Source organism: Geotrypetes seraphini, chromosome 2 (assembly GCF_902459505.1).
Source record: "Geotrypetes seraphini chromosome 2, aGeoSer1.1, whole genome shotgun sequence".
In the NCBI taxonomy this organism is placed as follows: Eukaryota; Metazoa; Chordata; class Amphibia; order Gymnophiona; family Dermophiidae; genus Geotrypetes; species Geotrypetes seraphini.
Genome location: NC_047085.1, coordinates 22067902 through 22085283, shown reverse-complemented (window position 1 = coordinate 22085283; position 17382 = coordinate 22067902). Strand labels below are relative to the sequence as shown.

Sequence of the window (17382 nt, the reverse complement as noted above, 5' to 3'; positions counted from 1 at the left end):
GTTCACGTGTCACCAAGTGGAGCACTATGTGGGATCCCTCGACAGAGCACAATTGAATTTGAATTTACCGCCAGCAGCATCTACCAAGAGCTATCAAAGCCATGGGACCAGATAAACTGCACCCCAGAGTGCTCAGGGAACTAAGAGTTGTCCTGGCGGAGCCGTTAGCTGTGCTCTTCAATCTTTCCCCAAGCACGGGAAAAGTCCCATTGGACTGGAAAACAGCTGACGTCATTCCACTCCACAAAAAGGGATGCAGATCAGAGACTGCAAATTACAGACCGGTAAGTCTCACATCAATAGTGAGTAAACTGATTAAACGCAAATTAGATATGATACTAAACAACGGGAGGCTGAGGGATCCCCACCAGCATGGATTTACAAAGGGAAAGTCCTGCCAATCCAATCTAATCAGCTTGTTTGACTGGGTAACAAAAAAGCTAGATAAGGGAGAGTCCCTGGATATAATGTATTTGGACTTCAGTAAGGCTTTTGATAGTGTTCCACGCCGTAGGTTATTGAACAAGATGAGTTTGTTGGGACTAGGAGAAACATTGACTGCATGGGTTAAAGACTGGCTCAGTGGCAGACTACAAAGGGTGATGGTAAATGGTACTCCCTCCGAAACATCGGAAGTGATCAGTGGAGTGCCGCAGGGCTCTATCTTGGGTCCAATCCTATTTAATATTTTTGTACGGGACCTGACTCAGGGACTTCAAGGTAAAACTGCATTATTTGCCAATGTCGCTAAACTGTACAACGTAGTGGGCAAAGGCACCGTGCCCGACGCCATGACGCAGGACCTACTTTTACTGGAACAATGGTCCACAATTTGGCAACTGAGCTTTAATGCCAAAAAGTGTAAGATTATGCACCTTGTCAGTGGAAGCCCTTGCAAAACTTAGACCTTAAATGGTGAGACCTTAACAAGAACTGTGGCAGAACGGGACCTAGGAGTAATCATTAGTGAAGATATGAAGACTGCCAATCAGGTGGAGAAAGCTTCATCCAAGGATAGACAAATGCTGGGTTGAATCCAAAGAAGTTTTGTCAGCCAAAAGCCTGAAGTTGTAATGCCGTTGTACAGGTCTATGGTGAGACCTCATCTGGAATATTGTGTTCCATTTTGGAGGCCACATTATCAAAAGGATAAGCTGAGAATAGAGTCGGTTCAGCGAATGGCCACTATGATGGTCTCAGAGCTCAAGGATCTCTCTTATGAAGAACGTCTAGGTAAGTTGCAGCTATACTCTCTCGAGGAATGCAGAGAGAGGGGAGACATGATAGAGACGTTCAAATATGTTACTGGCCGTATTGAGGTGGAAGAAGACATCTTTTTCCTTACAAGACCTACGATAACAAGAGGGCATCCGTTAAAAATCAAGGGTGGGAGATTTTATGGTGATATTAGGAAGTATTTCTTCACTGAAAGGGTGGTTGATCTTCCACTTCAGGTAGTAGAGGCCAGCAACATGCTCAATTTTAAGAAAAGATGGGATAAACATGTGGATTCACTTCAAGGAAGTGCTTAAAGGGGAGGGTTCTTGAGTGGGCAGACTTGTTGGGCCGACAGCCCTTTTCTGCCATCATATTCTATGTTTCTATAATTGCGCTTGCACATAGGGGCCAGGCTGCGGGAGTTGTTTGCTCGGGAGGAGGGGGCGTCCCTCTCGGTGTCTAGCATTCATGCTAGTTAGCAAGAGTTATAACCGGCCAAGGACTACCAGAGCATCCGGGGTAAATGGGAAAGGGAACTGCGAATTCATTTGGGACATTGGGATGTAGCCCGTACCTTGAGGGCGATGCCTGGGGTCTCCCCATGTGCTTGGTTGCGGGAATCGTATTATAGGGTGACCTTATGCACCTATTACACTCGTACGCAGTTGTGTTACACTGGAGGTCTCCCTACACCACTGTGTCATAAATGTGGGACGGGGACACACACTTTGGGACATGCCTTTTGGTTCTGCCCCTTTATCCAGTGCTTCTGGAGGCGTATACTCTCATACATGTCAGGGATAATTGGGAGAGCCTTGTGCAGTACCCCAGCCCACCTTGTTTTGGATTTGCCAGAGGCTTTTGACCATTTGCCTAGGGGACATCGGGCTCTGTGCAGGAAGATGAGCTTACTGGCCAGGAAATGTATTCTGCAGTGCTGGACGGTCCCGGACCCTCCGTCATATTGGCATTGGCGGAACCAGTTGCATCAGTTAGCCATCTGGGAGGCGCGAGATGCCGGAGGGACCAGGAAGCAAAAGATGTTGTTCTTGAATATCTGGGAGCCCTATCTGCAAGCCCTGCATCCCAAGGGCCGCAGTGCGGTCTTACAATGGATGTCCTAATTTGGGCGCTCAGTTAGTAGGGCTGGGAGAGTAATGGTGAGTAAACATAGAAACAGAGTATGACGGCAGAGAAGGGTCGGCGGCCCAACAAGTCTGCCCACTCCAGAACCCTCCCTCCTGCAAGTCTGCCCACTTAATCAATACGAACCCTCCTCCCTGGGGTATCCATCTGGTGGGGCGGGGTGGAGAGTACCATTGGGGGGGAGGGGAAGGGGGATGGGGAGGTGAATTGGGGGGTACTGAAAGGTTCTGGCACTTAGACACGGATAGGATAAGTGGGATTAGGTGGGGGGAAGGGGTAGTGAGGCATCTTCGGGGCTCATAAGAGTCCAGGGCCTTTGGAGTGCCTTTCCGTCCTCATTAATCTCGCTCGCCTTATGTAGAGTGGGTTTGGGGGGGAGTTTGGTTGATGATGCTATTCTTTTGTACATGCTTGTTCTATTATTATATATGATGCATCATTGTTTGTACTGTGCACCTTTGGGGTGCCTTGGCGTTGTATTTGCGGTTGTTTGCATCAATAAAAATTGTTTGGACCTAACAAGTGGGAAAGGCATCCAGAGCCTGTCTCGTGGAATGCTCATCAACCCCGCTGCATCTGGAAATGTAAGCCAATTGCAGTTGGGGGAGGGTAGTTTTCAGAGTAGCAAAGCAGTTTAACAGCTTGTTGGGACAGTTATAGTTACTTTTTCAGGATGGGGCAGTTTGCAGGGTGGTAATTTTTTTATGACTGGGGCAGTCTGCAGGTGTGGAGCAGTTATAGGACTTAGTTGTAGGGACTAGCTTCTGGCTGGGGATGGTTTTGAAGAGTTGTAGCAGTTTACAGGCTATGTTTTTGAGAGTAAGGCAGTTTGCGGGAAGAATTGGTGCAATTGTAGAGGGTTAGAGTTTTAGGGTGGGGTCAGACTGCTGGGTGGTGGCAGTGGTATGCCTAGGGGATTGGGACTTGTATACTGCCTTTTTGTAGTTATACAACCACACTCAAAGCGGTTTACATACAGGTACTTCAAGCATTTTCTCTATCTGTCCCAGTGGGCTCACAATCTATCTAATATACCTGGAGCAGTGGAGGATTAAATGACTTGCTCAGGGTCACAAGGAGCAGAATGGCGTTTGAACCCACAAACTCTTGGTGCTGAGGCTATAGCTCTAACCACTACGCAACACTCTCCTTCAAAGAGAAGAAGGATGTTTGTGCTTCTTAGCTTTCTTATGTGCCATGTCCTTCACTGAAACATGAAAGCAGATAATGGTCAAATGGCCCATCCAGTCTGCCTATCTGCAGCATCTACTATCTTTTTCTCTTCCTAAGAGATCCCACAAGTCTGTCCCATGCTTTCTTGAATTCAGACACAATCTGTCTCTACCACCTCTACCAGAAGACTATTTCACACATCTACCATCCTTTCTGTAAAAAAAGTATTTCCTTAGATTACTCCTGAGCCTAACACCTCTTAACTTTATGCTATGCCCTCTCATTCCGGAACTTTCTTTCAAATGAAAGACTCACCTCATATGCATTTATGTCATGTGGGTGTTTAAATTGAATAACTGGTAAAATCCCCTTTTGTTCCCAGCATAGGGATAACATCTGCAATGTAAATTTAACCTGATAATATTCAAAGACTGAATAAGGGGATTTCAGTAAGGGCTCAATTACCTCTACATCTGCACTTTATATTTATATATTTATTCAACAGTACAGCCCCACAGACAATGAAGAACAGATGGATCTGCAAGCCGACATCAGGCAGGAATGCACCAGCATGCATGCGATATGGGCACTGCCTATAAAAGTTTAAGTGACACTGATACTTGGTAGTGTCTGTACCGGGTTCTGTGGATAACATCACCCGCATGTGAGATTATGATGATTGCTTGTTCTCGAATAGCCACCACTACTCTGACCCATCATAGCATTTATGTACAATGTTCAGTATTAGCTTACCGAATTTCGAGACAGCCCAACTTCAAAGCAATTTCTTGGTCCACCTGATCTGCTATTTCTAACATGTAATCATTTTTTACCTAAAGGAAAAAAAATAATTGTGGGATAGTCAATATAGCTCATGATTAAAAGGCATATATTTACAGTATTTATTCAATCTTATCTCTATGCAAAATCTGGTAGTATGCTGCTTCATTCATACAATAACCATATTGATTACAGTCCAAAGATGATTTTAATTGGTTATATATACTAATTCAGGGGTGCCCAACACATTGATAGCGATCTACCAGTCGATTGCAAAGGCAATGTGAGTCAATTGCAGAGAGACCGTGCAACATAAAAACACCACTGCCCAGGATCTCTCCCCATTGCTTCCGCAACCCAACAGCTCCATTAAATCATCCCCGCCGCAACTCTGGGCAAATAAGGGCCAGGCGCATGCAGCAATTGCACGCCACCGGCCCACAATCGCTGCTTGGCTGGCCCGGATCTTCTTTCCAACATCAGAATTGACGTTGGGGGAAGGCTTGTAGGCCAGCGGCGTGCAATAGCTGCATGCGCTTGGCTCTTTCTTGCCCAGAGTTGCGGCAGCGGGAGATGATTGAATGGGTGGCAGCAGCGGTGGGGGGCAAGCAGGCTTCAGCATGAGTCAGCTTCGGGGGGGAGGAGGGAGAGAGGAAGGAGGTAGGACAAAGGCTGGAAGGCAGTGAGGGGGAGGGGGCACGAACTCAGGACACAAAAAGAAGGGAGGGGGCATGAACGTGGGACACAAGGGAGGAAGCACTAACTTGGGACATAGGAGGAAGGGAAGGAATAGAAAGGGACAATTGTTGGGCCTGAGTGTGTGAGTGAGAGGGAAAGAGATGGGAAAAGGAAAATTGGGCAGAGAGAGAGGAGTGAGGTAGAGATGCATGGGGAACAGAAGGATGAGAGGGAGAAATGTTGGATATGGTGGTGGAGAAGGAACAGAGGGATAGATTGATGGGGATGCAGGGGGAGGAATGTTGGGCATAGTGATGGAGGGAGAGATGTGGCATGGTGTTGGAGTGGGGTAATAGAAGGAGAAATGGACATATGGCTGGTGGGCAGTGGTGAAAAATGCTGCACATGATCTGGGGGATGAGAGAGGAAGAAAAGTTGGACTTCTGGAGGGACAGAGAGAGATGTTGGTTGGGGAATGGAACGAGGTCTGGAGGAGAGGAAGAATGCAGAAGGCAGAAAGAAAGAAATAAATATTGGATGCACGGTCAGAAGGAAGTGCAACCAAAGACTCATGAAATCACCAGACAACAAAGGTGTGTCAGTTTTGAGAATTTATATTCTGTCTATATTTTGAATTACATTTGTCTATTTTTCTTTAGTTGTTACTGAGGTGATATTGCATATTTTAAAGTCATCTGCCTTGACCTATTTGAACCCAACTCCCCCCCTGAATATAAATGACAATTAACATTTTCTCTGCATACAGTGTGCTTTGTGGGGGGAGGGTTATTTTTATTGTTGGTAGATCATTTTGAATTGGTCATTTTAAAAGTAGCTCGCAAGCCAAAAAAGTGTGGGCACCCCTGTACTAATTTATTATCTGAATGTACCACAGATTAGTGTAGATTCCAATCAGATCCATCCAAAACTTCATAAGAGTTGCATTACTCTCAACTTTTTCAATCTATGTTAACTATATGAATCTATTTTTCTATGAGTTACTGGTAAATTTTAAATATACTGAAAGACACAAATCTACATCTGAAATTTGGCATCTAACCTTCATCTGCATCCAGAAGGAACTGCTGCAACATGCTCAACACTAGAACAGAATAATTGCAGTAGCGGGTCCAAGAGCAAGAAGGAGCCATTGCTAAGTATACTACTGTAGGCTTGGCCCAAAACAGGAGCCATGGCCACATTTCAATATTTCTGTATGTCCAGGAGCTGCTGTAGCAGCAGTTGAGGCTACACCCTAAAATCTCTGAGCAAACACTGGAGAAAGAAAAATATTGGTTCAAGAAGAGAGAAAAAATAAACACAAGCAAACAAGGAACTTAACATCTAATATGGACCAAAATTTCCAAGCAAAAACAAAACATGAGTAAAGAAAGCAAGAAAAAAAAAAAAAAAGTTACAAAGAAATATTTTACTCTGGCTCTTAAATTTTGCCACCTCAATTTTCTAAATATTTTTCTACCTCTGCTGATAGTATGTGAAAAAGCTTCTTAAACTTACTACAAAGGTTCCCAAATTCAGGCGCATCAAAAACATGCTAAACAATGAAATTAAATCACCTATAGTTGGTGATCTCTGAGGGCAACACATTTTAGCATCTGGGTGACATCATCCGATGGAGCCTTCAACAAAGACACTCACATGCATTCTCTCTCAATGCCTTTTGAACCATTGATTGTGCATGCCTACAAGTCTAATAGGGACAGGGATGCGAGAAAATATGTCCTGCTGTTCTCAGAGAATATTTGCTGCTACAGGTGACTAACTTTGTTTTCTCCAAGAAGAAACAAGATATCTTCTCACATCTGATAATCTTTAGCTACCAGGCTGTTTAGCAGCTTAGAAACCGCTTAAGGAATGAGGTGGGAATTGTATCATGGAAGAGGTTGTTGTCAGCAGAGCACTGACAATATTGCCAAGTTCTGGAGAGAATGGAAGATTAAAATTGGATAAGATAAAACAGAGAACTGTATGGATTGATGAACATAAGATTTACCGCTGCTGGGTCAGACCAACGGTTCATCGTGCCCAGCAGTCCGCTCCCACAGCGGCCCTGGTTCATTTGAGTTCAGCCTTACTTGCGTATGTTCTGTTCCAGTAGGAACTTATCCAACCTTATCTTGAATCCCTAAAGGGTGCATTCCCCTATAACAGCCTCCAGCAAGAGCGTTCCAGATTTCTACCACTCTCTGGGTGAAGAAGAACTTCCTTATGTTTGTACGGAATCTTTTCCCTTCTAACTTTTTAGCGAGTGCCCTCTTATTCTCTTCACCTTGGAGAGGGTGAACAATCTCTCTATCTCTACTAAGTCAATTCCTTCAATATCTTGAATGTTTTGATCATGTCCCCGCTCAGTCTTCTCTTTTCAAGGGAGAAGAGGCCCAGTTTCTCTAACCTCTCGTTGTATGGCAACTCCCCCAGTCCCTTAACCAGTCTCAAAGCATTTGATCATTCTAATTTCAAAATTTTTCTTAATGCTCTTGAAGTTTCCTGTGAGCATCTTTATTTTAAGGTTATTAGGGGTTAAGAGACTGATCTTTCAGAAACATTCACCTACAGAGAAATCCTTCTATTTTTTTCTGTAATGGTTAATGCAGCATCTTCTTATTCCTGGCAGAATTCTGCGGAAAAAGAAAATCCAAATTCTGCACAAAAACTTTGCAAATCCTGTTTATTTGACAACATTTAAACAATATAAGAACATAAGAATTGCCGCTACTGGGTCAGACCAGTGGTCCATTATGCCCAGCAGTCTGCTCACGCGGCAACCTTAGTTCAAAAACCAGTGCTCTGAGTCTAGCCTTACCTGCGTACATTCTGGTTCAGCAAGAAAATGTCTAACTTTGTCTTGAATTCCTGGAGGGTGTTTTCTCCTATAACAGCCTCCGGAAGAGCGTTCCAGTTTTCTACTACTCTCTGGATGAAGAAGAACTTCCTTATGTTTGTACGGAATCTATCCCCTTTTAACTTTAGAGAGTGCCCACTCGTTCTTTCTACCCTGGAGAGGGTGAACAACCTGTCCTTATCTACTAAGTCTATTCCCTTCATTATCTTGAATGTTTCGATCATATCCCCTCTCTGTCTCCTCTTTTGCTAATTATCCAGAATTTCAGTACAATTCAACATTTTCATTAAATTATACTAAAGAAAACAAGGCCAAGTTTTCCTTGCTTAGTAACTTTCTTCTACTTTTGTAGCAGCACACCATTGTAAAAGCCCACCTTAGAGAAGTTTGGTTGGTTTGTTTTCATAGTACTGTACTTTACTTTGCCTTTATGTTGTGAAAAACATTTCTGAAAATGGACATATTTCAATAAATTCAGAATAAAATACTTTTTTCTACCTTTTGTTGTCTGAGCAGTTTATTTTTCTATTCATTAGGTTCGAGTCCCTTTTCTGATTTTCTTTGTTTTTTCATAACTGTCTTCCCAAGATCATCTGTCCATTTTACATTTCTGCTCTTTGTATGTATACCATCCATCTTCCCTTTTGTATCCTTATCTGTCCAGCATCTCTATCCCCCACCCCCGTTTCTATCCTAAGCTTCTCCACTCCAAGTCCTCCTCCATTCCCCTGCATCCATTATCCCTCTGTCAGAATCACCCCTTTTCAAGCAATATCCCTGTATCTAGCAGTAGTCCTTCTTTGCCAATGTCTCAATGCTCTGTCCCCATCAAGCATTCTTCTCCATGTCTGTCCCTCTCCCTAGCATTGCTTCAGTGTCCCTACCTCTATGCTCAGTCCCCATCTAGGATCTCTTTTCTATCTTTCTGTGCCTCTCGATGTGCAGGATTTTCCACTCCTGTTCCAGCCCCTCCCCCTATCAACTCAAGTCTGCATCTCTCACTCATCACTCACACTCTTCCCCCCAATACCCCCAGCCAGCCTCTAATGCTACATTCCCCTATCCCCCCAAACTAGCATTTCCTAACCCCCATGCCCCCCCCAAAACCAGCATCTCTCATTCTCTCACCCCTGCCCCCCAGCCAACATCTCTCACTCTCTCACCCATGTCCCCTCCAACCAGTATATCTCACTCTCTTCCCCTTAACCTCCCCAAGCCAGCATTTATCACCACATCCCTCCCCAGCCATCATCTCTTTCACCCCTATCCCAAGCCAGCATTTCACTATCCTCCCCATCCAGTACTTCTCACTCTCTCCTCTTCCCCCTCAAATCAGCATTTCTTATTTTCCTATTCCCCCCCCCCCCCAGCCTGGCAAGGATCTCTGACACTGCATCCCCTAAAACCCATACATGCATGAGATGTTTTCCTCTCCCCCTCTCATCCACCACTTCCTCCTCTTCCCTTTCATCTCCTCTGCCCCAAATGGCATCTACTCCAATGGAAGCCCTAGCCTTGCATGTGCCCCTCTTCCTAAGGTTCCTCCATGTACTCAACCAATGCCAAAGTTCCAAAAGGCAACCTGTTGCCGGCTCTACCATGGTCCTGCCTGTGAAGAAAGAGGAAGTGACACCATTGAGGGCAGGAACACAGTAGAGGGAATTTTACAGAACCCACGCAGGCTGCCCAAAGATGTTGCCAGCAGCGATTCGGACTGCAGATAGAGAAGAGGGAGTGTCTATGCTAAGTTCTGTGCAGAAAAGAGGTAATTCTGCTTGCCTGGGGGAATTTGTGCAAATTCTACATTGCACAGTTGAGTAGAATCCCACCAGAATTAATTCTCTTCACATATTCTCTCAGGGTTTCTGCAGCTGGCATTGTATTTTCACAACAAAATTCAAATTTCAGACCAACTGACTTTCCCACCAAAATTCATATTGGTGGACTGCCCTGTTCCCAATCAGGTCAGTGAACCCACTATTTACAAAGACAAACTGCAGACCTCACAGCATACCCTGAAGAAAGCCACAGCATGGTGGCTGAAACGTTGGTTTCTACCTGACAAGATGCAGCGAGACCTGGAAACCTGCAACAAACTATTCACATATGTTTACACTGGATCATACATACTAGATTCATAGAGAAGCATTTATGTGAACCATTTATTCTAAATCTTTGCCCTGTGATTATGTGAGTAGCTGTAGGGTCCTGTGATATGTGCTGATATGTTCTTCACACTTATCTTCCATCCTCATATCGGATCATGCACCAGTTTCACTATACACATGAAAGGAGGAAGACCACTTTCGGCAAGATGGTTGGAACTATACAGAGACACACACTGTTCATTAGCATCCCTAAAATTCACCAAATTAGACTGATTAGATTTCTCTTTCCTGCAGTTTTCTTTCTTTTTTTTTTTTTTTAAGTTTTCTCCCAATAAGTTTTATTTCCTTAACACCCAGGTTAAAAACATCAAAGCTGAGAAATCTTTTTTCTTTACTTAATGGAACACTACAGCAAAAAAAAAAAAAAAAAAAAGGAGGGTGGGAGGCAATTTCAGCCACAGAGGCAGCCTCCCCGATCCCCTCTGCTGACAGTTACCCCATAGGGACCACTGGTAGACAGTCACCACAAGCACATGTCTATAGCTAGGCTTGGGGTAGGGAGGAGAGAGACAAAGAGAGCACATCCATACCATAAGTCCAACTTTGGTTAAGGGGCTGACTTAAATCCAAGGAGCAGCCAGCCAAGGAACTCCATTGCAACCTGTTCTGAGCTCTTTGAGGAAAACATAATATAAAGCTAACTAAAGTATTACAGGCTATGGAATACAGCCCAGAGTCACAGGCCCAGACAAACCTGCTACACTAGCCCAACCTACACTATCTTCTAGAGGTAGAAAAACCCTTACGTGTTCCAACTGTTCCAGTCATTATACAAGTGATATCACTGGAAAAGTTCAGCTTCTTTACCTCCATCTGCTGGTCAGAGGACACAAGCAATTAATTTGATATAAAATGAAAGGAAAGTTAGCTACCTCCAAACACACCAAGATAAGAAACAAACAGTATGTTACCTAATGAGGAAATCAGCCTTCCCACTTTTCAAGTAGAAAAATAGCATGTTTGCTTTTCTATAATCAACAAATCCTAAAACATACAACAAAATTCTGACTTGTGTCTTAAGATTTAGGAATAACTTTTTAATGCTATTATATACATTTGTTTCTTAACACTTGCCAATAAAAGTCATAAAAAAGCAATATATAAGATACTGAACCTGTTGGTAGAAGAAATTTAATGTTGGTTTATCCTCAGTGAACTGGTTTAAAAATCCTTTTGGTAGGTAGCGTACTCTAAGTTCATATCTGAAAAAGAGGAAAACGTTAAAGTAGAAAATGCTATATAAACTAGGGACTATTTTCTGCATTAATATAGCCAACTAAAATGAACTTGACACATTATCCAGTTAATTTAAAACTTTTTAAGGAGTGTCACCCAAAGACACTGATGATTTTTTTCTGGGATATCTTCCCTAGAAAAATAGCCTCTGCAAAAATCACAAAACTTGGATATTGAAAATAAGTACAGTACACTGATCTAGGAACCTGAGGTCCCCAGCAAGTTCATTGCATTGCACAGTCCTCTACACTAGATGATGTGAAAAAACATTAAGAAAACCTGAAAACAATTGAAAAGTTTAACACTAGTTAGAAAGAAGCACTGTTTGACAATATCAGGATATTAGGAAAAATAAACTTAGAAGTGTAGATTTGTGTAAGAAAACGATGTTTTGAGGCATGCTACAATTATGCACATACAACTGGCTCCACACAGAAAAACAAGGACAAAGACAGAGATAGCCCACTAAACAGCAGTAGGCAGGTGTATCAAACATGCATGGTGGAGCAATTCAAAAGCATTGAGCACATTCTAAGATGCAGAAGCTTCTCATGCAGGCATTATCAGTACTGTCACCTATGCTGTGAGGACTTGCTACTCTGCTTCTTCTCAGAGAAAACTGCTGTACCTAAATGTAAGGTTAAATTAGGTTGCTTTATTCCTCTTTTTTTAAGATGAAATCTCAGAAGGTAAGACTTACCTGGTAATTATACTATGGGTTATGTAATTGAATCCCAAGTACTTGGTTAAAGAATAATATTTATCTACATTTACCATATATACTCAAATATAAAAAGATCTTTTTGCTTTTCGTTTTCCCCCGGGGGTGGGTCGGTTATTTTTGCGGAAGGCTAGCTTAATGGCTAAGAAGATTATTCTGGGGAAATGGGTTTCAGATCGGGCTCCTTCTTATTGGGCTTGGCGTAATCGCTTGCATACTCTGATGCTGCTTGAGAGGGGTCGAGTGCGTCATTCTTTGCGCCAATCAAAGTTTTTTTTGCAGGTATGGGATCCTTATATTTACTCTCTGTCCCCTCGGGTCTGCAGTTTGATTGTTAATACCCTACCTATTTGATTCTTGAGTGGTAGGGGGTTTGCGGCCTTGGGGTGGCTTCCTCCCGGCTTTTCTCCTCTTTTTTTTTTTCCCCCTTTTATCGGGGGGTTCATTTCTGTTTCTTCGGGGCCCTTCGGAGTCCAGGGCCCTGAGTGTTCTGCTTCTGTTTAGTGCTTGTTTGTCCTCCCACCTTGGCTGTGCTAGTGTTTGTTTGTTTTTTCTTTTCTCTTTCTTTTTCCCCTTCTCTTTCTCTGTTCTTGTTGTTGGGAGGGGTGGGTGGGTAGGAGGCTGGTTGGGGGGGGTCTGGGGTTTGGGATATCTTTGCTATTTCGCATTTGGTGCACCAGTGTATTCTTTGTTGTACTCATTGCTTTTTCTGCCTTTAATGTGCTCTGTACATTGATTGTTTTTAGTACACATGTTAACCAGCCTGCGGGTGCTGCGCTTTGTTCTTTTTCCTATCATGTTTATTGACTTGTTGGTCTTTTTTATCATCTTTATCTTTTGATACTCTGTGTGTTTGCCCCTCTCTAATACCAACAAACAGTTTTTCCTTAAATAAGTTGGAGGGTGGGGGGTGGGGGGGTTGTGACTTTGATCCTTGGGGCCCATAAGAGTACAGGGCCCTGAGACTGATGTGACTGCTTTTTTTATCTGTAGTTGTGCCTACTAGTCACTTTGTTTGGAAACTGGTGATGATACTTTAATAATTAGTTAGTTCAGACTGTTTATATAGTGTTTATCTTTGTATAGATGATTGCATTTCTATTGTCTGCTTTTCTTTTTTTATTATCATCAATAAAACTGTTTCACCTTTAAAAAGATCTTTTTTGGGCCAAAAAATGGCTGAAAAATAGGTCTCTCGGTTTATAGGCGAGTCTATGCTTGATTACTTGTGTAACCAGTTTTAAAAAATATTAAAATTTAAACCTACCTGAGGGCCCAGCTTTGGGGGCTGGAGCTGCTGGTCAGGGGTAAGCAAACATGTGAGGCAAGCAACAGATTCCTCCCAGTGGTTGCCGTGGCAGTCGTCCATGCTATTTGCCGGCCACCAGGAGGAAAGGAAGTGAGGAGCCAGCAGCCCATACAGATTGCCATCAGCCCTGCCTTCAGTCAAGTCTCAAGTTTCAAGTTTAATTACATTTGATGAATCGCTTATTACAATATCTAAGCGATGTACAGTTTAAAAACCAACAGATTGTGGTAATACATATAATTTCAATGGGCTAGACAATAGACAGACAATTTGGACAGACATGAATGAGTAGGAAAGAGGGGAAAAGTTACAATTATGATATTTGTTAAAATTTACATAAAAAGGAAAACACATTAGGTAAAAAATGGGGTAAGGTAAGGTAGAAATTTGATTAGTTATTAGAAGAATACGAGAATTTAGAATAGATCTGTCATAAGTCAAATGCATCTTGAAATAAATAAGTTTTTAAAATTTTTTTAAAAGAAGTAATATCTTTTTCGTTTTTAATAAAATTTGGAAGGGCGTTCCACAATGCAGGGGCCACTACAGAGAACATATCATTTCGTCTTGTACCGATAATTCTCAACGAGGGGATTGAAAGCAAGTTCGATGAGGATGATCTTAGAGAGCGAGAGGAGTTGTATGGGACCTATAAATTAGGGTTCGTTAAAGATTAATGTTTTATAAACCAGAAATATAACTTTGAAAGTGATTCGATGAGAGATGGGAAGCCAATGTGATTTAATAAATAATGGGGTAACATGGTCATATTTTTTTGCTTTGTGAATTAGTTTAATTGCAGTGTTTTGGATAATTTGGAGCTGTCTCTTTTCTTTCTGGGTTATGTTGATTAAAAGGGAATTGCAGTAGTCTAATTTTGAGATGATTAGAGAATGAACTAGAATATTAATTGATTTGGGATCTAAAAAGGAAGAAATTGAACGAAGAAGCCGTAGTCTGTAAAAGCAAGATTTAACTATTTCTCTAATATGTCTATGAAATGAAAGATCTACGTCAATTATTACTCCAAGAATTTTCAATTGGGTTACAGATTCAAGAGGAGTATTGTCTAATATGAATGATGTTTTTGAAGTTATGTTACCTTTCCAAGTAAAAAGCATTGTTTTTGATTTTTGAATATTCAGGGCTAGTTTATTATTGCTTAGCCAGTTTTTTATTAGTTCTAGTTTGTCATTGATAGTTTTTATTTCTTCCGCGTTTTCTGGGTTGAGAGGGTGAATGAGTTGAATGTCATCTGCGTAGGAAAAGGCTGTAAAACCTAGTGACTGTGAGATAGTAATAAGAGGGGATAAAAAAATATTGAATAGAAGAGGAGATAGTATTGACCCTTGTGGTACTCCATATGATGAGGTGAAATTTGCAGAATAAACGTCATTAAATTTAACTCTAGAAATATGGTCTGATAGAAAAGAAGTTAACCAATTAAGAACTTGGCCTTCTATGCCTAATGATTGCATTCGATCAAGAAGGAGTCCGTGATCAATTGTGTCGAATGCAGCGGATAGGTCTAAAGAAAAGAGAGCTACGGATTTGTGGTGGTCGAGATAATAATGGATATTTGTTATGAGACCAATCATAGAATGTTCCGTGCTGTGATGTTTGCGAAAGCCGGTTTGGTTAGGATGTAGTGCATTGGATGATTCAATGAATTCTGAAAGTTGTTCAAAGACAAGTTTTTCAGAGAGTTTCATTAAGAAAGGTAGATTGGAAATGGGGCGGTAGTTGGATATGTCGTCTTGACTGGTTTTGAAGTTTTGTCACGCTAAATTGGCTAGCATTAATGAAGACAGAAACCGTGAGGCTTTCCCTTTTCTATACATCGGTACATCGCTGTATGTTCTCCCAGTCTCGACCCTGCCCTCCTCTGAAGTTACTTCCTGGTTTTGAGGAGCAAGATAGAGACCGGCAGAGCCTACAGAAATGTAGACAAGAGGAAAAGCCCCTGCAACTTCTGTCTTCATTATTACCATCCAGTTTAGCAGGACCCAAGCCAAAGGCAGGGCTGATGGTAGCCAAGTGCTAGAAGAGGCAAAGGGTAAAAGGTGATGGGGAGAGATCTTGGATGCAGGTAGAGAGAGTTGAGGTGCTGGATGGAAGAGGCAAGAAAGGAGATGCTGGTTAGAAAAGTGAAAATAGAGGGGGGGGAGAGAAAGAAGATGCTGGAAGGAGGAAGAGAGGGGAGAATTAGCAAAATACTGGAGAACAGGATGACGAAGATGGAAAGCTGTAAGTAGAACAGGGGTTTCAAACTCAATCGCATTAAGAGGCCGAAATCCAAAACACAGGCTAAGTCACAGGCCAGACCCCGCCCCCATATATACACACATAATATAATCTTATTAACACGTAATGGTAATGGTTAACCACAAAATTAAACTACTGAAAACACACTGTATAGTTCTCAACATTCATTCCTACCAGAACACAGATAACCCCTATGCAAATACAGGACCAAAAACTAAAAGTACTAATATATTTTTAAAAACACTCTTAAGATTCAAGATTCTGAATGCAGTACAACCCCCAGAGAAAAAGAAACAAATGTATTTCTTCCTGAGCAGTGCAAAAGATAGACAGCAGATTAAAATGCTCAAAATTGACACAATTCAAACACTAACTTGAAAATAAAATCATTCCCCTTATCTTTGTTGTCTCCCTCCGGCGGGTGTCTAACCTTCTGGCCGGCTTCAACCTGACCGTTTTATGCGGCCCGTGGTCCAATGCCCCCCGGTGTTACCTTGTGGCCGGCTCCCTACTCCTCACAGCCATAGTGTGCACGGAGCAGCAGCTCCTCGCGCATCCTGCACCTGAACCGGAAGCCTTCTTTCTGACATCACAACATCAGAGGGAATACTTCTGGATGAGGTGTGGGACGGGTGAGGAGCCGCTGCACGCGGCTCCATGCACACTATGGCTGTGAGGAGGAGAGAGCCGGCCACAAGGTAACACTGGGGGGCATAAAACAACCAGGCGGCCAAATTTGGCCCGCGGGCCTTGAGTTTGACACCTGTGAAGTAGAAGCAGTCAATGACACAAAAAAATAAATGGAGGAAAACTGAAAGGAAAATATTAAAGACAGACATTGATGTAGGAAAGGAAGTAAAGACAATAGGAAGGAGAGAAGTGAATGAAGATCCTGGAAAGAAAATTAAGACAAGACAGAACTGGAAACTGGGATAAACATGAATAAATTGTCCACTCAACAAAGGTAGAAAAAATAATTTTATTTTTAATTTCATGAAAAGAAGGAAAAATTATGTTCTTACCTGTTAATTTTCTTTCCTTTAGACGCAGCAGATTAATCCAGAGACCAATGGGACAGCACACATCTACCAGCAGGTGGAGATAGAGAAACCGATTAACAGGTGGTCCTATTGGCTGGCACTCCTCCTGTATCTCCAGTTTAGCTCCTTGCCCAAGCATCTGTAACCATCAATAGGCATAGCATGTAAAAAACTTCTTTCCAATAACAAATCTCAAAAGGCAATAATACAGAATATAACCATCAATAATAACAAACTTCAAAAGTTGGAAAAGAAAAAACCGACAGACAATATCCAGAAAGGGTGGGGCTCTGGATTCATCTGCTGCGTCTAAAGGAAAGAAAATTAACAGATAAGAACATAATTTTTCCTTCCTTAGCAACAGCAGCAGATGAATCCAGAGACCAATGGGATGTAGCAAAGCAATCCTCTATCTGGGTGGGAAGCAAACGCCGCCTCCACAACAACCAAAGCACTAAATGCATCCACCGCATGCGCCCCCACATCCAACCGGTAATGCTGAGATAAAGCACTCTCGGAAGACCAAGCACCCGTGAGACAAAACTCCTCCAAGGAAAAAACCTCTGGACTGAGTCCATGGAATAGCCATTGCTCTAGCGGAATAGTCATGAAGTTCTTTCGCCAACCGCTTCCCTGCCATCAAGCAAGCAGAAATAATGTCCTCTTGGACACATTGAGCGATGGAGGCTTTGGACGCTGCTATACGTTTGAGGCGTCCCGTGAAGAATACAAAAAGGTGATCTAAACCACCAAAAGTTGTTAGAAACCTAGCTTGCGGAGAACGC

The 17382-nt window shown here is 42.5% G+C and overlaps 1 protein-coding gene across 16 annotated transcripts in view; it reads right to left on the bottom strand.

Moving 5' to 3' along the window:
- Window positions 1-17382, bottom strand: part of PTK2 (protein tyrosine kinase 2) — a 779173-nt gene that overhangs the window by 589075 nt on the left and 172716 nt on the right. For all 16 annotated transcript variants that reach the window (XR_004538103.1, XM_033930844.1, XM_033930848.1 and 13 more), the window contains 2 exons: window positions 11141-11228; window positions 4291-4370 (listed from right to left, as the gene is read on the bottom strand). Coding sequence is in view for 15 of the 16 variants with exons in the window: in XM_033930844.1 (XP_033786735.1) it covers window positions 4291-4370; window positions 11141-11228 (168 nt within the window). In the remaining variant the exon portion in view is untranslated. The remainder of the gene's footprint in view (window positions 1-4290; window positions 4371-11140; window positions 11229-17382) is intronic.